The 22,202-nt window shown below is 36.1% G+C and overlaps 1 protein-coding gene across 1 annotated transcript in view; it reads left to right on the forward strand.

The window, feature by feature from the left end:
* ttn.1 (titin, tandem duplicate 1) overlaps nt 1-22,202 on the forward strand; it is a 172,421-nt gene that overhangs the window by 34,178 nt on the left and 116,041 nt on the right. The window contains exons 42-73 of the mRNA XM_041263764.1: nt 3,549-7,457; nt 8,231-8,509; nt 8,962-9,525; nt 9,818-10,099; nt 10,210-10,488; nt 10,607-10,885; nt 10,972-11,250; nt 11,345-11,632; nt 11,805-12,083; nt 12,231-12,512; nt 12,602-12,880; nt 12,994-13,272; nt 13,415-13,693; nt 13,796-14,083; nt 14,181-14,459; nt 14,568-14,849; nt 14,934-15,212; nt 15,317-15,595; nt 15,709-15,987; nt 16,090-16,377; nt 16,502-16,780; nt 17,031-17,312; nt 17,765-18,043; nt 18,134-18,412; nt 18,533-18,811; nt 18,909-19,196; nt 19,353-19,631; nt 19,945-20,223; nt 20,319-20,597; nt 20,723-21,010; nt 21,159-21,446; nt 21,756-22,046. Coding sequence (XP_041119698.1) covers nt 3,549-7,457; nt 8,231-8,509; nt 8,962-9,525; nt 9,818-10,099; nt 10,210-10,488; nt 10,607-10,885; nt 10,972-11,250; nt 11,345-11,632; nt 11,805-12,083; nt 12,231-12,512; nt 12,602-12,880; nt 12,994-13,272; nt 13,415-13,693; nt 13,796-14,083; nt 14,181-14,459; nt 14,568-14,849; nt 14,934-15,212; nt 15,317-15,595; nt 15,709-15,987; nt 16,090-16,377; nt 16,502-16,780; nt 17,031-17,312; nt 17,765-18,043; nt 18,134-18,412; nt 18,533-18,811; nt 18,909-19,196; nt 19,353-19,631; nt 19,945-20,223; nt 20,319-20,597; nt 20,723-21,010; nt 21,159-21,446; nt 21,756-22,046 — 12,921 coding nt within the window. The remainder of the gene's footprint in view (nt 1-3,548; nt 7,458-8,230; nt 8,510-8,961; nt 9,526-9,817; nt 10,100-10,209; nt 10,489-10,606; nt 10,886-10,971; nt 11,251-11,344; nt 11,633-11,804; nt 12,084-12,230; nt 12,513-12,601; nt 12,881-12,993; nt 13,273-13,414; nt 13,694-13,795; nt 14,084-14,180; nt 14,460-14,567; nt 14,850-14,933; nt 15,213-15,316; nt 15,596-15,708; nt 15,988-16,089; nt 16,378-16,501; nt 16,781-17,030; nt 17,313-17,764; nt 18,044-18,133; nt 18,413-18,532; nt 18,812-18,908; nt 19,197-19,352; nt 19,632-19,944; nt 20,224-20,318; nt 20,598-20,722; nt 21,011-21,158; nt 21,447-21,755; nt 22,047-22,202) is intronic.

Raw genomic sequence — 22,202 nt, forward strand, 5'->3', positions numbered from 1 at the left:
TTAGTGCTGTCTATGACTACTATAACCAGCAGCCTGAATGGGGACGTTCCCTGTCTCCAGAATCTGAAATGTCAATTGAAATTAGCAGTACGTGCAGTGATGAAATTGCAGAGCTTGAACGATTTTACACTCCACCTTCGTCAGCGGACAATTTTCAATCTAAAAAGTCACCTGAATCTTTCCATACACCTTGTGGAACTCCTGAGGGGTATGTAACACCTCCCCAATACCTGTTCTCACCTGCTGAGAGTAAAAAAATCTCTTCTGGTGTCATGCTTGACAGGCTGTTTTCCCCACCAAAGATATTCCGATCACCAGAAGATGAAGGAATTGAAACAACGCCGCTCACATTTAGCTTGGAAGAAAGCTCAGTTACAGAAGGACGTAGTTCAGGAGCATTTGGATCACCTCAGGAAATGGAGCCCAAAATTCAGGGCATTCCACCAGCTTTCATTAAACCATTATCAAGGAAAAGGGTTTGTGAAATGGGCATGCTATCATTTTTTGCTGAGGTGACTGGAATTCCTACTCCAGAGGTAAAATGGTATAAAAGTAAAATTCTGTTAAATACAGACCAGAGGGTGAAAATGGAAAGAGAAGGTGATGTGTGTATTTTGCAAATCCAAAATATATGCAAGGCTGATGAAGGAGAGTATATTTGTGAAGCAGTTAACACTATAGGGGAAGCAAAAAGTCTAGGCCAGGTGGAGGTTATATCGCAGGATACAAGATTGATGCCAATGCCCCCTGCAGTAACTCATCAACATGTGATAGAGTTTGATGTAGAAGATGATACAACATCAAGATCTCCTTCTCCCCAAGAAATTTTATTGGAAGTAGAACTGGATGAGAATGACGTAAAGGAATTTGAGAAGCAGGTCAAAATAATCACAATCCCAGAATTTACCCCTGACAACAAAAATATGATCATCTCTCTTGATGTTCTTCCAAGTCTTTTTGAGGAAAACAGCATAGACTTTGTAACACAAGAAAGTGAAGACCTGCAAATTGCCTTTGAGGTGACAGAAATGCCCCCTCGGTTTATCAACCCAATATTTGATGTAGAGACCGCAGAAAATACTGATGTTGTCTTTGAGTGCTCAGTGACAGGAATTCCTCCTCCTAGTGTGACATGGTTCAAAGATACTGTTCGTATCCCACAAGATGGTAGGAAATATGTTTATTCATCAGAGAATGACAATCATATTCTTAGGATTTATAATGTATGCAATTATGATAATGGCATCTACACATGCAAAGCAGTAAATCAAGTCGGAGAAACAACATGTAAAGCGTCTCTTGTTGTATTTAACTCTGAATTGTTTTTTGCAAAGGGAAGAGGGAGAGAAGTAACTGCAATATCATTAGGGAGTGCCAGATACCAGCCTCAGAAGTTTGATTTGATTATGGGCAGTTCAGTGGTGCAAACAAATCAGACCTCAGAAATAGAACTGGAGTTTGAGTTTGAACATGAAACTGATAATTCCCAAAAAGCTGTAAGGCTTGTAGCCATGACTGACAATGAACATGAGGAGCAGGGGGAGAAATGTGTCAATATTAATTTTGATGTGTTTGCTGAACCTTCCAGGGAAGACATGATTGAGTTTAAAGCTAAAGAATCGGACGCTTGTAGCTTTCAGTTTCAGGTCACAGAAACACCACCAAAATGTTTATTTCCCCTGACAAACCTAACTGCAGCTGTAGGGACTTCACTGGTGCTTCAGTGTTTAATGAGTGGTACCCCAAAGCCTAGTGCTGAGTGGTACAAGGATGGTAAATTAATTAAAAAAGGCAGGTATATTATTGAAGAAAAAAAGTCTGGCAGCTTTAACTTGATAATTAGAAATGTTACCAAAAGTGACGCTGGTGAGTTTAAATGTATAGTTTCAAACAGAGCAGGGTCTACTGAAACAGTTGGCTTGTTGAAAGTTTTTTAAACAGTTTTAAACCCTGTATTGGTGTATCATATCGCTTCACTAAAATCAAACATGAGCATGCCATAGAAACATATAGCAATGTTGAAAAGAAAATGCATTACTGCACTTTTTATTTGGCAACTTTTGCTTAAACCGTAAAGCTGGTTCTGTATCCCTGGAATTGCCAGTACTTGCAGTTATTACATTTAGCCAAACAGTTCCAGTGTTAATTTGCTTAAATGAAACATACAGTAGTACATTAACCTGAGATTGAATGTTAACAGTTTATTTTCATCAGTGTCATTTTGCAAACAATTGTATGTGATCTTATCTTCTTTATACTGTTCTTGTAAATGGATAAATGGTGACATGAAATAACATGTAGATCTAAAGAAAGACTGTTTATTGTGCCTCACTACTAAATGCATGTGTAATAATTCCTTTTATATAATTGTGTGCAACTGTCTCAATCCTAAGTGTAAGTTACTATACAGATTATGATTTATTGATTTATTTTGTTGTGATTTTAGTGTGATATGGACACATTTTTGGGAGTAAACACATATATTTTGTAGTTGCTAATAATAATAATAATAATAATAATAATAATAATAATAATAATAATAATAATAGTAATGCAGTCAGTAATTAGAGTCTTTTTAGTGCTATACAGGTCTATTATACTGACTTTCTTTTATGAATTCAGCCATTTCATATTTTCTAAATAATGTAGAAAATTCAAAGTAAAGGTGAAACGTGTAGGTGTAAAGTACCTAGTATGGTAAAACTAATTTGATCACAGCCTTTATCCATTCCCTGTACAGGTATAAAGGATATACTGATTTGCTTATAGTAATATTCTGCTGCTGTATAGTCTACTATTTGACTTAAATCTGTTTAGTTATTTAAAATGCTTTTTCTAAACTGCAGTTGGTAATTAACCCAGTCAGTCAAATCATTTATATACTGTAAGCTTTTCAGTTTAAATTATTCTTTTTTAATAACATTTAATTTGGATCTTTGTCTGGAAGGTACACGTTACAATATATAACAAAAGTCATGATACAGCATGCTTGAGTTATCCAAGTATTTACACTGTTTTGGTTTTTTTTTTGTGAAAAAAATAACATAATTTTAATGTTACAAAACTAGTAATAAACAACTTAGGCACTCTTCTGAATCCTCAAACATAAGTGCCGAGTTAGCATAACAGGTTTAATTTACATTTACAAAAAAATAAAATGTGCAAACTAAATTTTGATGTAGCAATCATAATACATTGGTCCAATGTGACTGAATCTGGAAAAGAAATGAAGGCATAAAACAACTTTAAAAAATGTGATAGTTAATATGATTATATTTGTACACATTTGTTTGCTCTTATAGTTTATCTGCTGTATTTGATTTGTCATTTACAAGGCTGTATAATTAAATAAAGATCGAAGAAGAAAATTACAGCTTTGAATTTGTCTTTTTTTAATTCTAAAACCATCTTTTTTTGTAGAATGTTTTATAAGTTGGAGATGCTTCATTGCATACTTTCAGATGTTCACTGTATACCTCCATTAGTATATTAAAAGGCAAAATATGAATGTATTTAGTAAACCTTTGACTTTATTATTTTCTGTACAGAATTTTCTAGCTTGGCTCTCACGACAACTGGTGAAGAGAAACAAGAAACCTACAGCAGTGGCCTTCAGTTATCTGACAAAGGCAAAACATTTGAACTCAAGCCAGAACCTAAGAACCTTTATTCCAGCACAATTGAAAAGAAACATGAAAAGCCAAAAGTACCAGTTTTTATTAAGCAACTAGACCATGCTGAGATTAGTGTAGGGGAGGAAGCTAGGTTTTCTATCATAGTTACTGGCATTCCCAAACCCAGAATTCAGTGGTTTCATAATGGAATAAAGTTGACTCCTTCAGCAGATTATAAGTTTGTTCAAGAAAATGAGGAGTATGTCATGATTATCCCCCATGTAAAATTCGAAGATATAGGTGAGTATTCTTGCTCTGCAAGCAATATTCTTGGCCAGTGCTTTTGCAGTACATTTTTACAAGTGAGGCCAAGGGAAGCTATGGGAGAATTTAAAAAGCCTTCAGCAAGCCCACCAACTTTGAAATTAGTAGAAAAGAAGGTCATCAAAGAGTCTGTTTTTTCTGAAGAGGAACACAAGGTGCAAATGGAGAAGATGCATAATGTGACCAGATGTCCTCCTTGCTTCATAAAAGAACTACAACCTGTGCAATGCACAGAAGGAAGTCAAGCTACATTTGAATATAAAGTGATAGGGGACCCAATGCCTGAGGTGCAGTGGTTTAAGGGAAGATACCAAGTTCAACCAAGCATCTACTTCAGCATTGTACACAATCCTGATGGATCTGGTCACTTTAATGTCAATGGAGTTCAACAAGATGATGGTGGTCTTTATACTTGTAGAGCATTCAACCAGTCTGGGGAAGCCACCTCCAGTGCTGAGTTGCTTGTGTTTAAAGATAAATTTGCTATTTCTTGGCACAAGGAACAGAAAGTTGTTCAAAAGAAAAAAGGATATATAGTGTCAGCAGGCGAACAAGCTACAGAATCCAGTTTATATATGGTAAATTTAGCAGGCGGGGCAAGGGCAGAACTCCAAGATGGACACCAGATGGTGTACACTATAGGCACTGAGGAAAGACAAGCTATAAGTAGTGAACAGGTAGACTCATTAAGGGAAGTAGTAGTCTCCGCAGCAACGTTGCACAGAGAGCATGTTCCCACCCACCAGGCTGCCATACAACAATCTCATGAGATTGAAGAGAGGATCACAGTCTCCACTGGTGCAGCTGTACCAGAGTCTTGTGTTCCAATGATGAGGGAACTGCACACTGCAGCATTCGCAACTTCTGTTCAGGAAAGCCATGGCTTTAGAGAGCAGCACTATGAGCAAATGCAAAGCCCAGAGGTGATTGAGATTGAACTAACTAAAGAAAGACCCTCACAACTTATGTCAGCAGTTGCTGAGAAAGTATTATCTTTAACTAGTGTGACAGCAGAAACTCTGGAGACAGGGGCTGAACTTGCAGTGACAAAACCTGAACCACAACATATTGTATATAGTCACCATGTAGAAGGTAAGATGCAACTGCCAAAAGAGGTAACATTTGTTATTCAAAAGCCAGAGTTAGAAAGGGTTAGCAATGTGAATGAAGGTGTTAAAATAGTGCACACAGCTGTAGCAACTGTGAAGCAGGAATTTAATGAGGCCCATACCAGTGAGCTTACAACTCTTGATGCTGCCATGGAAGCAACCGTAGTAAAGGAATTGTCAAAACCACTGCTAAGGCCTGTCACTGAAACACCAAAATCCCTAACAAAAGAGCAGACTTTTCAAGTGCAAAGACCAAATGAGCAGCAGATATCAGCAACTATGGGTGCACTTTTAAAATCAGCTTTAACTGCTGAAGAGAAACAGCAGTTCACAGCTGAACGTACTAAGAAGATTGCTGGGTTAGATAGTGCAGTGTCTGTTCAATCACAAAAAGTAGGTGAACAGGTTTTGCATTTGCAGGTCATAAGTGAACAAGACACATTGCCCAGTGAAGCCACTTTTAATTTTGAGGCGCCTCCTGAGGAGCACGCTGAAGTTAGAAAAAGCCCCACTTTGCTTTCTTCCCTAATTTCAGATGAGCAAACATCTATCTCTTATGAATTTACTTCACAATTTTCTTCCAAACAGAGTGCAGTCTCAATTCAGTCAACAAAAGAGGTCCCCACTACTTTACATCTGCAGTCTGTACAAACAGAATGTATGCTCCCAAAGGAAGGTGTACTTTCCTTCGAAAAGCCTGAACCCCAAGTAGCAGTACAGAAACAAGAGAAAGCACGTAGGCAGGCAGTAATTGCAGAAGAGAAAAGGGAATTTTCAGCTGATTATTCCACAGACCTTGATGTGTCAGTGACGGGTATTCATTCAGAGTGTAAAAGCGAGCCTCTTCCACAGACTTGTCTTCAGGTAATTACAGAATCGGTTCAACTGCCAAAAGAAAGTCCATTTGCTTGTGAGGTAAAACATCAGCGTGCTTTAGTTAAAAAAGAAGATCATTGGAATGTCCTGCAGTTATCGACCATAGTAGATAATCAAACTTTGGAGGAGGGCCATACTGATACCTTTAAAGGAACAGAGAAAGTTACTTGTAAGACTAAGTATGAACCTAAATTCCCCTCTGAGTCTGTTCATATTGAAGAGAAAGCCATTTCCACAGAAAGTACCATTATATTAGAAGCAGCAGAAGAAGACTTTGCCGTCAGGATTCAAGAAGGTCAATCTGTGAGGCTTCCGTTATTGATGGAGGAAACACAGGTCATTATTGGAGAGCATTCTGAAGGCATAACTAGTTCAGATGCAACAGCTCTTAAGGTACAAAGGCAACCAAAAGAGACATTCCAGGCACATGAGATCCTTGAAAGTAAAACCCTTCCAAAAGAACTTACATTTGTTCTCCAAACGCCCAAAGCTTTCACTTTGAGCATCAGAACTCAATTAAAAAATGCACTTGAATCTGCCATAGCCAGTGAACAGCCTTTGCTTTTGGCAGAGGTTTTAGAACACTTAGATGATATTGAGGTAACAGAACTAAAGGTACGCAAAGAACCCAAATATACCATGTTTACCTATCTTATTACAACTAGTAGTTCCCCACCTATGGAGATAACCTTAGCTTTTGAAGGACAGTATCCCCAGACAGCCGATTTGAAAAGTGAACTTCAAGCTGCCTTTCATTCAATTGTTCATCAGGAGCAACATGTCCTGTCTTCAGAACAGCCAGGCACCATGCAAATTGACAGACCTCAAAGATTACTTGTTAGCAGTGCACCTTCCAAAGAAGTTATATCACCACTCGTGGAAATGGTTGGCATTGCAGAGAGTGCTTCAGACATTGCAAAACCAAGCACCCAGTCAGCTGATCTTAAGACCCAAGACAAACCCTCATTCCAAACAGTAATGACACAAGGTGTTGCTCTGCTGCAGGAGTCAACTGATTCTTTTTCAAAAAGTTCACAAGCACAGATGATTAAAGTAACCACAGAATCAAAAAGGGATATTCAGGAGGTGGTAAAAACTCATCAGAAAGATGTTGGAGCTGCAGACATTACCACAGAAGTACCTTCAACATCAATTCCTGTTGAACAGGCAGTAGACATTCTTATAAAAAAAGGGAGAAGGGAAGAAATTTTAAAAGAAGAAATGACAATATCTTCAGAACATTCTACCAAGGGTTATCCCATCATTAGTCAGGGACTAGAAGATGTTGCTGCAGAGAAGGATAGCGAAGTAAATCTTAGTGTAATTATAACAAGGGTTAAAAAGGTAAACTGGCTTTTCAATGGTAAACAGGTTACTTCAGGCAAAGAGTTCAAATGTTTTAAGGACCACAATACTTACACACTAGTAATCAACAAAGCAGTCAAGGAGAAGCACGAAGGAGAGTATATCTGTGAGGCAGTGAATGAAGCTGGAAAGACCACTACATCATCAAAACTCACAGTTTTATTAAGAGGTTGGATTATGGGGATATAAATATTACTTCATTTTACTTCACATTTGATTTTAATCACTAACTACATTATAAGATTAATATTTAAAAGATTACATCAGACATAACTAATAAAAGATCATTAACAACCCACATAACTTCTTATCTTTCTTTAAGTCTTCAATCTTCTATTCTATTTTTTACTTCTTTATTTGACTTAATATATTTATCTTAATATTTGACAGATTATTTCTTCTTAATTATCTTGATTAATTTTAGTCAGATTGTATGCTGTATTATCTATTTATCTTTAAGATTTTTATTTTACTTAATCTAATCATTAACTTTGTTCATAAGTACGATTTCAGTAGCATTCATCCCCATATCCACTTCACTGTTGGTTTTTTTTTTTTCCACTGATTCACTTCTGTTTTCACTGTGTATTTAAAAAAGGGCACCCAGTCATTGCACTTTATTTGTTCTTCCATATCATCTCTTCACCATTTTGCACAAAATATCACAAAAAACTACACGGATATGCATGTCTCTGGGCATCATATCGCAGTCATTGTTCATTATTCACTGAATCTCCATTTTCTAAAATGGAGATGGTTTCTTTCCTTTTAACCTTTTTACAGCAACCATTTCTTCTCACTGTCACTCCCTGGACTACTTTTTCACCCCATCATCTTTGTTCCAGTTGATCACTTTATTTTTTAACATTACCTTAAACAACAGTTTACCCATCACTTTTTGCTAAGACACTCATGATTTTTTTTCCCTCCCCTAAAATTTAGCCGCTCCGGTCTTCAAGAAGAAAATTCAGTCCTTGGAGGTCACTGTTGGCAACCCTGCAAAGTTTGAGTGTGAGACTGAAGTCGCTCCAAACGTGTCATTTAAGTGGTTTAAGGCTGGGAATGAAGTTCGAGAGAGTGACAAGTACAAGATTGTTAGCAAAAACTACACATCTACTTTGGAAATTCCAAAACCCCAAGTATCAGACAGTGGTGAATACACCTGTACAGCTTCAAACCAGCAAGGCAGTGACAGCTGTTCAGCATCGGTAACCGTAACTGGTAAGTGGATCATCTTTTGTTTCATAGAAATCATTTAGGTGACTGCTTTATTTATCCTACTGAGTTCTGTGGTATTAAAATGTTGTTTTTTTGTATTTATTCAAAAATCTCTTTTGTTTTAACCTTTGTACAAACATTGATGGCAACAGATCAGGTAAGCACTGCCTATATTTTGCTTTATTTAGCATCAGGGTACCCTTTCTGTTTACTTGGTTTAAAATGAAAGGAACTTTCTTGATTTAAGACATACTTTTATTGTTTTTTTTTTTTTTTTTTTTTTTTTTGCTGTGATAAAGAACCACATTAAAGTAGGCTTGCAATAGTTTTCTCTTGCTTTCTTGCCTTCTTGGTGTATCTTGTTTATATATTGGGCTGATCAAATGCCCGCTATATCTTGTGAGTCTTTAAAAAAATTAATAAACAAAGAATAATTTGGCTTTTTATTTTTTTAGAAGTTTTTCCTCCGGTCTTTGTAACTAGACCAGAGCCAATGACTTTATACGTGGGGAAGCCTGCAAGATTTCAATGTGCTGTGACTGGTTCACCACCGATGAATATTGTATGGCAGAAAGCCGGTCTTGACATTTCTTCAGACGGGAACTACAAAATCTCAACTGACAAGAAAAATAATATTCTTGAGATTCCTAGTCTTCAGCTTGATAACAAGGGCATCTACAGTTGCAAGGCAACAAATGCATTTGGAACCGACATCTGTAGTGCTGAGCTAAGAGTTATTGATAAACCACAGTTTGTGAAGAAACTTGAGCCCTTACAGGTGGCTGTTGGCCACATCATTCGGCTTGAATGCCAGGTGGACGAAGACACAGGAGTATGTATAACTTGGAGCAGAGATGGTAAAAAACTCCATCTCAGTATGGATTATAAAATTACATTTGAAGACAAGGGAGCAGTTCTTGAAATTCTAAATGCCAAACTCAAAGATTCAGGAAAATATGTCTGCACTGCATCAAATGACGCTGGAAGTAGCACCTGCTCTGCCTCTGTAACAGTGAGAGGTAAGTGTGATACTCAAGATAATGTACTAACAACAGTTTAATTCATGAAGATCAACTGGTTTCTCACAAAGGCTGTTGCTGCAGCCACATCTTTTAAAGTAAGGTTACTAAGAAGGTAATTTCTTTTATTTTCCGGTTTATTTGTATAGTTTATTGTGTGGTCTGTCCTTTCTTTTTGGATTTCCAGCTCTTAATAGAAATGTTACTTAGTTTATGCATCCTTCTGATCATTTTCTAGTATTTTGTCTTCTGTTGAATATGGTATCGTCACTTTTTAAAATACTCTCTCTAGAACCCCCATCATTTCTTAAGAAACTGGAGCCCAAGATTCTGTGGAAAAAGGGTGTGGCAGCCCGTCTACAGTGCTCTGTTAAAGGCTCACCTGAACTGCAGGTTACCTGGTTTAAGAATGACAAGGAACTAAGTACCAGTGACAAATACAGAATCACATTTGTAGATGCTTTGGCAGTCATAGAAATTTTTGAAGTTAGTGCGGATGACAGTGGAAGCTACACATGTGAAGTACTAAATGAAGCTGGCTGCGAGAGCTGCAGTGCCAAGATAACAGTCAAAGGTCTGTTGTTTTATTGTTCAAATCTTGTGTTACTTGAATTTAAACCTTTCATGTAAACTGTGTTATCCAAGGAGCTTTAAAACTGTTGCAATTAATATTTTTTTTTGTAGAACCACCATATTTCATTAAAGAATTAAAACCAGTAGAAGTAATGAAGGGCACCAATACTGCACTTGAATGTGAAATTGCTGGTACAGCGCCATTTGAAGTGAAATGGTTTAAAGATAGAAAGCCAATTAAAACTGGTAAAAAACACAACATTATCTATCAAGATTCTATTACCTCTTTAGAAATTACTTCATTTGAAACAGCAGATGCTGGAGATTACCAATGTTTTGTAACAAATGATGTGGGCAAGAGTTCATGCAGCTCAACTTTAACGTTGAAAGGTTAGTAAAATACATTACATTGTCCATCTTCAAAGGAAGAATTTTTACATTTTAGTGTAGATTTACATTTGTTTTTATTAAATGTCTTGCATTAAAGACGTTTATTCTTTAAATCTAGAAGCCCCCTCATTTGTTAAGAAGATTGAAAATGTTACTGCAATGTTGGGAAGTCCTGTTAAGATGCAATCTACTGTGAGAGGCTCAGTGCCTATTTCCATTAAGTGGTTGAAGGATAATGAGATAGTGAAAAATGATGATTTTATCACTACGGCTTTTGAAAATGGTGTCGCCACCCTGGAAATAATGACTGTTCAGATTAGTCATAGTGGGAAATACACATGTCAAGCTGAGAATGATGCAGGGCTTCAAAAGTGTGAAGCAGCTGTATCAGTAAAAGGTTAGTACAATGCATTAGTAGATATGCATATACATATACAGTATATATGTTTTATTCTCAATAAAAATTATTGAATCTCTTTATAGAACCGGCCAGAATAGTAGAAAAAATGGCATCAATTAGTGTGACAGCAGGGGAGGCAGCAACTTTGGAATGCACTGTAGCAGGTAGCCCATCACTTAAAGTCAGATGGTTTAAAGAAGGAAAAGAGATGGCATCCAGCAGAAAATTCAAAACAAGCTTTAAGGATAACGTTGCCAGTTTAAAGATTTATGCAGCAGAAAAAGCGGACAGCAGTGAATACATGGTTGAAGTGTCAAACAGTGTTGGAAATGACAGATGTGCTTCTTCTATTACTGTACTGGGTTAGTACTCACCTTTACATCTTTCATTTCATGTTCAGTTATTTTTTAATTGCATTGCAGATTTGATAGTCACAAACTCTTGTTATCCAAACAGATCGGATTATTCCTCCATCTTTTGTAAAACCATTAAGGAAAGTGGATGGCGTTGTAGGTACCAGTGTAAAGATGGAATGTAAAGTCTCTGGTTCTCAGCCTATGACCATTTCCTGGTACAAAGATGAAAAAGAGATATCAGTTGGTGTAAAATACCAAATGACATTCCAGGAAAACACAGCATCACTGGGAATAAGTCAATTAGAAATGAAGGATGCTGGAATTTATACTTGCCGAGCAGCAAATGTAGCAGGAAACAAAGAAAGCAGTGGAACTGTCGTTGTAAAAGGTCTGAGACTTAATGTAGATTTCAAAGCTTATCTTTTCCATTGTTACATTAAAATATAGCCTTAATTTCTGTATTCATTTATTTTATTGAACCAAGAATGTATAGTAAGTAGATTTTTTTTTTTAATAAAACTAATATTTTTCTTTACTACTATATTTTTATATAAATGTAGAGCCACCAAACTTCTCTGTCAAGTTGGATTCACAAGATGTTATACCTGGTTCCACTGTGATTTTAAGAAGTTCTTTCAATGGAACAGCCCCATTGAAAATTAAGTGGTTCAAGGGGGATAAGGAATTAACAACAGGTGGAGCATGTTTTATCAAAAAAGAAACATCATCAAGTTTTCTGGAGCTTCATTCTGTGAAACCTTCTGATTCAGACAACTACACTTGCGAAGTCAGCAATGATGTTGGCAAGGTGGCATGCACCGCTATCTTGTTTGTAAAAGGTGCCTTCTTCTTCTTCTTCTTCTTCTTCTTCTTCTTCTTCTTCTTCTTCTTCTTCTTCTTCTTCTTCTTCTTCTTTTTTCTCTGTAATTCACAAACTCTTTTTGTATGTTTTCCTTTATTCATATGACTGCTCTTCCATCTCATAGAGCCACCATCATTTGTGAAGAAACTGGACCCTTCAAAACTGTTAATGAATGGATCTTCAGTTAAACTGGAATGTAAAGTAACTGGCACTCCTGAGATAAAAATTAAATGGCTCAAGAATGACAGTGAAATCAGTGCTAGTGATAAGTACAGAATGTCCTTCACAAATTCTGTAGCAGTCCTGGAGATTATCAATACTAGCATCGACGACAGTGGCGATTACATCTGCGAAGCACATAGTGAAGCTGGTGGTGATAGATGTAGCAGCACAGTTACAGTCAAAGGTCAGCTGGCAGTCCTTTAACCTTAAAGCTTTTTTGCAAATTTCGAACATATGTGTACAATATAATAACATTCTACTCTTCTATTTTAGAACCCCCAGCTTTTATAAAGGCTGTTGAATCCAGGGAAATTGTAAAAGGTTCTGATGTTATTTTGGAAGGTGAACTGTCTGGCTCAGCTCCATTTGATGTGGCATGGTACAAAGACAGTAAACCTATCAGAAGTAGCAAAAAGTACAAAATAACCTGCCAGAATGGCACAGTCAACCTTCACATTCTGAAGTGCGATGCCACAGAGGTTGGCAAATATCAATGCACAGTTACTAATGATGTAGGAAATGCATCCTGTGATTGCCAAGTTACATTAAAAGGTTGGTAGCATATAGATAATATAACCAGTTTGGATATGTCTTTCTGTGCATATTCTGATAAACGCCAAATTCATTTGAATTTTATTTATGTCTTGCATTTGTTGTTTCTCTAGAACCTCCATCATTTGTACAGAAGGTTGAAAATGTTAGCTCCATTGTAGGGAGTGATATTGCCCTGCAATGTACCCTTAAAGGTTCAATGCCAATAACTGTGTCTTGGATAAAGGATGATCATGAAGTCACAGAGGAGGAACATATAAAAATGAGTTGTGATAACAAAATTGCTACCCTGTACATGACAGGTGTGCATACACAGCACAGTGGAAAGTATACTTGTCAGGCAAAGAATGATGCAGGAGTGCAAAAGTGTTCTGCTTCTGTAGTAGTTAAAGGTCAGTTGGCTGTTTTTTCATTTCCCTGTATGTACTATTTTAGTACTGTGCATACATGTTTGTGGATTTAGTAAATACAAATGAAGATATATTGAATAATTATGTTAACATTAAAATCTTTAATGTTTTCTGCTTATCACAGAACCTGCAAACATAACTGAAAAGGCAGAATCTATTAGTGTTACTGCTGGTGACCCAGCCACTCTGGAATGTAGGTTTTCAGGTACCAAGGCACTAAAGACTAAGTGGTCCAAGGGAGGCAAAGAGCTGGCATCAGGCAAAAAGTATAAGATCCTCAGTACAGATAAAGTTTCCACGCTAAAGATTCATTCGACAGAAAAGGTTGATGGTGGTGAATACATGTTTGAGGTTTCCAATGATGTTGGCAGCAACACATGTACAACATCCGTCACAGTTTTAGGTTAGTAAAAACATAAAAAAAAAAAAAAAATCCAAAGCACATTTGTGAAAGATTTAAGATTAATATTGGTTTGTCTGAAATTCCTTGTTTTATGTTGGCTAGATCAAATTATCAAACCATCATTTACAAGAAAATTGAAACCAGTGGACAGCATCAAAGGGTCTTTTGCCCATCTGGAATGCCTTGTGTCTGGCTCTCTTCCTCTGAGTGTGGCATGGTACAAGGATGACAAAGAGATAATGGCTAGTGAAAAATATAAATCCACATTATATGAAAACACAGCATTTTTGGAAATTATTCGCCTTGATAGTGCAGACAGTGGGAGCTACACTTGTGTTGCAACCAATAAAGCTGGACGTGAGCAGTGTTGTGGCCACTTAACTGTAAAAGGTTTGCCTATTTTCTTTCCTTTCATTACTTCATTTTTTAAACCAAAAATATAATATCTAAAAAAATGTTTCATACCTTTCCCCCTGATATAATTTAGAGCCGCCAACCATTATAGAAAAGCCTTTATCGAAGGATGTTTTACCCGGATCTAGGGTGCAGCTGAAAGTTTTAGTCAATGGCACTCCTCCATTGTCAATAAAATGGTTTAAGGACAACAAGGAACTTGTATCAGGAGCCACCTGTTCCATTTGGAATGACAACACGACAAGTTTGCTGGAGTTATTTTCTGTCAGTGTTTCTGACTCAGGAGATTACAGTTGTGAGATCAGTAATGATGTTGGATCAGAGGCTTGCAAATCAACACTTTTTGTCAAAGGTTTATATATTTTTAACTCGCATTAAAATTAATGTTCATTCTTTCTTAATTTAAAAAAAAAGTTGAATTAGGCAATTATGTGATTTTTTTTTTTTTTTTTTTTTTTAGTACCTCCAACATTTGTTCAGAAGCCTGAGAATGTAGCAATATTAAAACCAGGACAAAGCAAAATGCTTGAGTGCCAGGTAGTAGGCACTCCTGAAATAAAAATCTCCTGGTACCAAGATGGCAATGAAATAAGCTCCAGTGACAAGTATAAAATGTCCTTTGATAACCCTCTGGTGAGCCTTGAAATAACTGGTGCTGAGGTTAAAGATAGTGGGGTATACGTGTGTGAGGCGCACAATGAAGCTGGTAGCGAAAGTTGCACTGTTGAAGTAAAAGTGAAAGGTCAGTAGTTAGAGATAAGCATATTTTGACAACATATGTCCAGTGCTTTAATCAAAACTAAAAATATAATATTCGTAATTTCAGAACCCCCAGTGTTTAAAAAGGAACTGACGTCTTTTGAAGCTGTGAAAGCCTCTGATGTTATGCTTGATTGTGAAGTTACTGGTACAGCTCCATTTGAAGTTACCTGGTATAAGGATGCTAAAGAAATCCGAACCAGTAAAAGGCATACAATTACACAGGAGAATGGTCGTATTTGCCTTCATATACTCAAATGTGATGCATTAGATGTTGGTGAATACCAATGTACTGTAGCAAATGATGTGGGAAGCTGCTTATCCAGGTCTAAGCTGAGTTTGAAAGGTCAGACATGTTATGATAATTTTATATAATAAACATTTAATTTTTTTTAAAAACCTTTTTGGAATGCATTCATGCATTAATGTATTTATTTATTCAAAAACTAGAACCTCCGTCATTTGTAAAGAAGATTGAAAATATTGCCACTGTTTTGGAAAGTTCCGCTACATTTCAGTGCACTGTTACTGGGTCACCTACCTTATCTGTAAGATGGCAGAAAGATGAAGACTGGGTATTAGAAGGCCCTAATATTGAACTTAAATTTGAAGACAATGTTGCAACATTGAACATATGTGTAGCAGAAGCGTGTCACAGTGGGAGGTACACATGCCAGGTTATGAACGATGCAGGAATGGAGAAGTGTTTTGCAACACTATTAGTTCAAGGTTTGTTTAAGATAAAAAAAAAAAAAGTGTTTGTTTCAAACTTTGTTCCTACCAGTTTTCTTTATTTTACTTATGTTTACTATGTTTTTTTTTTTTTTTTTTTTAAATCATAGAACCTGCCAAAATCATAGAGAAGCCAAAGGCAGTAAGTGTTACTGTAGGTGATCCTGTAAGTTTGGAAAGTATTGTGGCTGGCACACCTGAACTTAAAGTAAAATGGTTCAAGGATGATAAGGAACTCATGCCCAGCAGACAGTATAAAATGAGTTTTGTGAAAAATGTGGCAAGCCTTAAGATACAATCTGTAAAAAATGAGGATAGTGGGGAATATGCCTTTGAGGTCTGTAATGACATTGGAAGCAGCAGTTGCAAAGTGAATTTGATTGTCCTAGGTTGGTACCTTACATATTTGAACATTTTATTTTTTTAATATATAAGTTAGTGGTATAAATTGTGAATATAAAATCATTCTTCTTATTTTCTTTATTGTACAGAACAAGTAATTCCTCCATCATTCCTAAAAAAGTTGTCAGAAATACAACAAGTTTTAGGATCATGTTTACGCATGGAATGCAAAGTTTCTGGTTCTCTTCCAATGAGTGTGGAATGGTATAAGGATGGCAACATCATATCTGGTAGAACAAAATATAATCTTGCCTATCAAGACAATACCGTTTCTCTGGAGATTGATCAGTTAGAGAAGACTGATGCTGGAAAATACACTTGCAAACTAATGAACAAAGCAGGAAGTAGTGAATGTGGTGGTACCTTAATGGTTAAAGGTCAGAAATATTTAATTTTACTGGAACATTATTGAAGAGTTAACTTTTTTTCTCGTTGATGTGAATTGACTATTTATCTAATAGTTCTCTTAATGCGTATATTTTCTTTCTGAACACATTTTAGAACCACCAAGTTTTGTGGTGAAACCAGATGCCCAGACAGTTCTTCCTGGTTCTACTGTGCATTTTAAATGTACTTTAAAAGGAACACCTCCATTTGCTGTAAAATGGCTAAAGGATGGCAATGAAATCATAACCGGCCCGAAATATTTTGTTGGAATGGAAGGGTCATCATGCTATTTAGATCTTTACTCAGTTGGAGTTTCTGAAAGGGGAGTTTATACCTGCCAAGTTAGCAATGATGCTGATACAATAAGCTGTACAACAGAGTTGCTTGTGAAAGGTTTGGAATTTCTTCTTTTTTTTCAAATACATCACTAACTGTTCTCCCTCTGTTTCTGACCATGAATAATTCATTTCACCAGTCTTTTTATTTCAGGTGTATTATGTAATAAATGCAATTCTTCTGTTAAGAATGTGTTTAATCAAACTAATCCTTTTCTTGTTCCACAGCACAATCTTTTTTTAATTGCACAGTATACTGAATTTTCTTTCTTTATTCTTACTTATCTTTTAATGTTTTGGTTTCCCAGAACCCCCCAAGTTTGTTAAGAAGCTGGAGTCTTCAAAGGTAGTAAAACCAAAAGACCAGACTCGCTTTGAATGCAAAGTAACTGGATCACCAGAAATCCAAATCTCTTGGTTCAAAAATGACAGTAAAATCATTGAAAGTGAAAAATACAGAATATCCTTCATAAACTCTCTGGCCGTTCTTGAGATTGAAAATATCAGTCTTGAAGACAGTGGAGACTACATCTGTGAGGCGCTGAATGAAGCAGGAAGTGACAGCTGCAGCACTGCAGTTACAGTAAAAGGTCAGAAGTGTATCTGAGGACTCTTTTAATTTGCATTTTTCACAAATGGTTATATTAACATTTGTGCACAGTAGCTTTCTGACATGGTCGTCCTTCATATTCAAAGGCTGAAGTTTGCGTATCAGTTGTTAGAAAAGTGGTTTGTGATCTGCCCTTCTTTCTTGCAGGATGATTTTGTAGTTGGGCCACCAAGCATGTACTTTTAGCTTAATAGGAATTGATAATGTCTGTGGACAAACCTTTAGTAACTGCTTTTCTCCACAGAGAGCTAAATAATACTGAAAGGAATAGTATAGACAAACATAATTCTGAGAAAATACATACATTTAATACCGATATGATCTATTATATAATAAACTGACAAGTAATGTTTCTGAGCAAAAATATATATATGTACAGTATATTTATTTATTTATTTATTTTTTAACATACAATTCCTTTTGATTTTGTAGACCCACCTGTTTTCGTCAAAGTCCCTGAACCAGTGGAGGGTATAAAAGGCAAAGATGTGAGCCTTGAATGTGAGCTTTCAGGCTCTCCACCCTTTGAAATAACCTGGTATAAAGACAAACGGCAAATTAAAGACAGTAAAAAGTACAAGGTCACATACGAGGGCTGTCATGCTACTCTCCACATTTTAAATCTGGAAGGTTCAGATGTTGGTGAATATCAATGCAAAGCAGCAAACAATGTGGGAAGTGACAGTTGTACTGGCACGGTTAAGCTCAAAGGTTAGTACAGCTGATGAGAAAATCTTGCTAAGAGTTTCCTTTTCTGTTGCAAACTCATCTTAATGATCTTAATCTTCTTAAATTGTTCAGAGCCACCAGTGTTTGTGAAGAAACTGTCAAATGTGACAGCCGTTACTGGAGAAGAAGTGACTTTGGGTGCATCGATTAAAGGCTCACAGCCTATTACTGTGTCATGGGTCAAAGACAAAGATGTGATAAGAGACAGTGATAATACCAGGATTTCCTTTGAAAACAATCTGGTCACTCTAATCATCATCAATGCAGACACAGCTAACTCTGGCAAATATATTTGCCAGATAAAAAATGACGCTGGAATGCAGGAATGCATGGCTTCTTTGTCTGTTCTAGGTTAGTGAGAGTATAAAAATACTTTTCAGTTTCTTAAATACATATTACTAGTATCAATGTGTTCCTCTTTTTGTTGTTCTTAAATTTCATAAACTAGATATGTCTTATGTTACTTTACAGAACCAGCAGCAATTGTGGAGAAACCAGAACCAATAAGTGTAACAGCAGGGGATCCAGTGACTTTAGAATGCACCATATCTGGTACACCTGAACTTAAGGGAAAATGGTTAAGGAATGGTAATGAGATGGTCTCTGGCAGGAAATACAAAATGACCCTTTCCAAAAATGTCGCAGCCCTCAAAATTTTGTCGACAGAAAAAGGTGACACAGGCGAATATACATTTGAGGTCAAGAATAATGTTGGCAGCGACAGCTGTACAACAACCCTCACTGTTTCAGGTTTGTTATTGTGTATTTTAACACCATTATTCCATATTATTGTACAGGCTGCCTGTTTTGTATATGGAGTTTACACTTATTACAATTTATTCAACAGATAAAGTTATCCCTCCTTCATTCACAAGGAAGTTAAAGGATACAAATGCAATCTTGGGTGCAGCAACCCAAATGGAGTGTAGAGTGTCTGGTTCTCCACCATTATCTGTTTCTTGGTTCCTTGATGGGAAAGAGATTGTTGAAGGAGCAAAGCATCACCTCACATTTACTGACAATACATGTACTTTGAAAGTTGATACTCTTGAATTGTCAGATGCTGGAATGTACAAATGTTCAGTAAAAAATACAGCTGGAGCTGATGAATGCAGTGCTTCTTTGACTATAAAAGGTCAGTACATTTTCAAGATTGAGGCTAAGGTCTCACTATTCTAAATCTTATTTTTTACTTTTGTTAATCTTTGTTTTTGTTATTGTATCTTTTTTGAGCTCTTGAAATTGTGTATCCAATATAGCAAAAATTAGGTTTATTTTCTCTCTTATTTAGAACCTCCAACTTTTGTGAAGAAGCCTGAGCCAGTAGAAGCTCTGCCTGGATCTAATATCAGTTTTACAGGAATTGTAAGCGGAACCCCTCCACTAAAATTGAAATGGTTCAGAGGTAGCAGTGAAATAATGTCTGGGCGGAGCTGTGCAATAACTTTACAGGGAACAACAGCCTCTCTGGAATTGTTCAAAGTAGACACATCAAAAAGTGGTGAATACACATGTCAAATCATCAATGATGCTGGCAAAGAGAGTTGTACAACAAACCTATTTGTGAAAGGTTGGTCATTACATTTTTTTTTATTTATATACATTTATAATATTATATTAAGTATAATATAAATTTAATATATATATAGATCGGGTTACAAAGCTATACCAAATGTTTTCGATATGTTGTACATATCTTTCTATATATATAAAAATATAATTTGACTCATTTTCTAAATGTATATATATATATATATATATATATATATATATATATATATATATATATATATATATATATAAACAAATGGAGATGTCATATTTAACGCCACACTCATTATTCTAGACATGTGATCTAATTTCTTCGTGCACTATTTTACCAGAACCAGCAAAATTCCAGAAGAAATTGAAGGATTCTAGTATTGAAATAGGGAAGTCCCTGTTTCTTGAATGCACATATTCTGGTACCCCAGATATTTCAGTGAAATGGCATAAGGATGGTACAGAAATCACATCTTCAGAAAAATTCAATATAACTACAACAGAAAACTCCTGCATACTAGAAGTCTTCGAAAGTAACAAAGATTGTGGTGGAAAATACACTTGTGAAGTTGTGAATGAAGCAGGAAGTGATACCTGTCAAGCAGTCGTGTCAATATTAGGTTTGTTTCCATTAATGTCAGTGTGCCTTGCAATGTATTAATTACTAAGTGGTTGAATGTATCAGTTAATTAATGCATATTTATTTGTGCTTTAGAACCACCCTATTTTGTTCAGCATTTGGAACCAATGGATGTGACTGTTGGAGATGCAGTGTGTTTGAAATGCCAAATAGCAGGAACCCCTGAAATTAAAGTGTCATGGTATAAAGGAGATACAAAACTGCGAGCTACTTCTATGTGCAAAATGGAATTCAATAACAGCTTTGCTACTCTGAAACTGAGCAAAGTTAGCAAAAATGACATTGGAGAATACATCTGCAAAGCGGAAAATCATATAGGTGCTGCATCCTCAGATACCTCATTGAATGTGCAAGGTGATCACCTCATCAACATCTTTCTTCAAAAACTTGACCTTATCATTTCTTCTTTATCATTTTACCAAACTAATTTCTTCATGTTGTATTTTTAACTGTTATATTGCTTAACTGTTCTGTTGCAGATGTCAAAACACCACCTACCTTTACAAGAAAAATGACGAGTCTTCAGGAGACTGCAGGTCTTCCAGTTAAATTTGAGTGTCGTGTAGCTGGGTCATCTCCTATTGAAGTGTCTTGGCTTAAAGATGGTGAATCTTTAGCCAAAAAAGATGACATTAAAATATCCTTAATTGATAACACTGCAATCCTAGAGATTGCGCAAACTGAAATGAAACACTCTGGCGAATACACATGCGTAGCTTCCAATGTTATTGGAAGTGCCTCTTGTAGAGCCAAACTTACAGTTAAAGGTTGGTTGGATTTTATATATATTTTATAACAAAAAAATGTGTGGTTTAATTTAACAAGCTCATCTTGATATCTTTCTTGAATAAGCCAAAGCACTGTTGACCTTTGCCGATCTCTAAGTCTTCTTTTACTCTTCCATTTAACTTCTAGAACCCAGGTTTGCTCCTGTCTTTGACAAAAAGCTAGAGCCACTGGAAGTTACTGTGGGAGACAGTTTTGCACTTGAGTGCCATATGACTGGATCTTTACCCATCAAAGTCACTTGGTCAAAGGATAAAAAGGACATCAGAACCGCAGGAAATTACAAGATCACCTGCATTGATGACACACCTCGCTTGACCATTCTGAAAGCAGATAAGGGAGACTCTGGGCAGTACTCTTGTGAAGCCAGTAATGATATGGGGAAGGATTCTTGTACAACTCAAGTCTCAGTTAAAGGTATTGGGTTCTTACAAGTTCTACCCCTTCTTTATCTTGGGTTTAATTTCTTCATACCAGTTCTATAATAATATATTATTTATTTAGTTAAAACTCTTCTACTTGTTTTAAAAAACCCTTCAACCATTTTCGAAGTATTCTTGTTTATTGGATCTTGCTTAGTAGGGATGCATTTTTCTAATTTTTAACATCTTTCTTTATGAACGTCTTCTAATGCATTACATAAAAAAAGAAAGAAAATAATATCTTGAAACCTGAATACATTTTTTGCGAATAAAATTAATCTGTTGTTTTATTTGTTTGTTACAGAACGTAAAGTACCACCTACCTTCACCAAGAAACCTTCTGAATCAATTGAAGACATAGAAGGAAAAATCATTAAGTTGGAAGGTCGTGTTTCTGGTTCCCAACCAATGAACATAAGCTGGTTCAAAGATGACCAAGAAATCCAACTGTCTGACAGTTATGACATGTCATTTAAAAGCAATGTTGTACAACTGTGCCTAAAGAAAGCTAGACTCTCAGATACTGGTTCTTACACTTGCAAGGTGTCGAATGAAGCAGGCACTACCTCATGCAATGTGTCTGTGCTTATTAAAGGTTAGTTTAGTTGTGTTATAATAATGTTTTCTTAAGGTATTATTTATGTCATAAATTAGATTGCTTCTCATGATAAAAAATACTATATTAAAACCCCTTTGCTTCTATGGTGTGAGATGTGTAACAATATCTGTACCTGTATGAGTTAACCAAACA

Source organism: Polyodon spathula, chromosome 11 (genome assembly GCF_017654505.1).
Source record: "Polyodon spathula isolate WHYD16114869_AA chromosome 11, ASM1765450v1, whole genome shotgun sequence".
NCBI lineage: Eukaryota > Metazoa > Chordata > Actinopteri > Acipenseriformes > Polyodontidae > Polyodon > Polyodon spathula.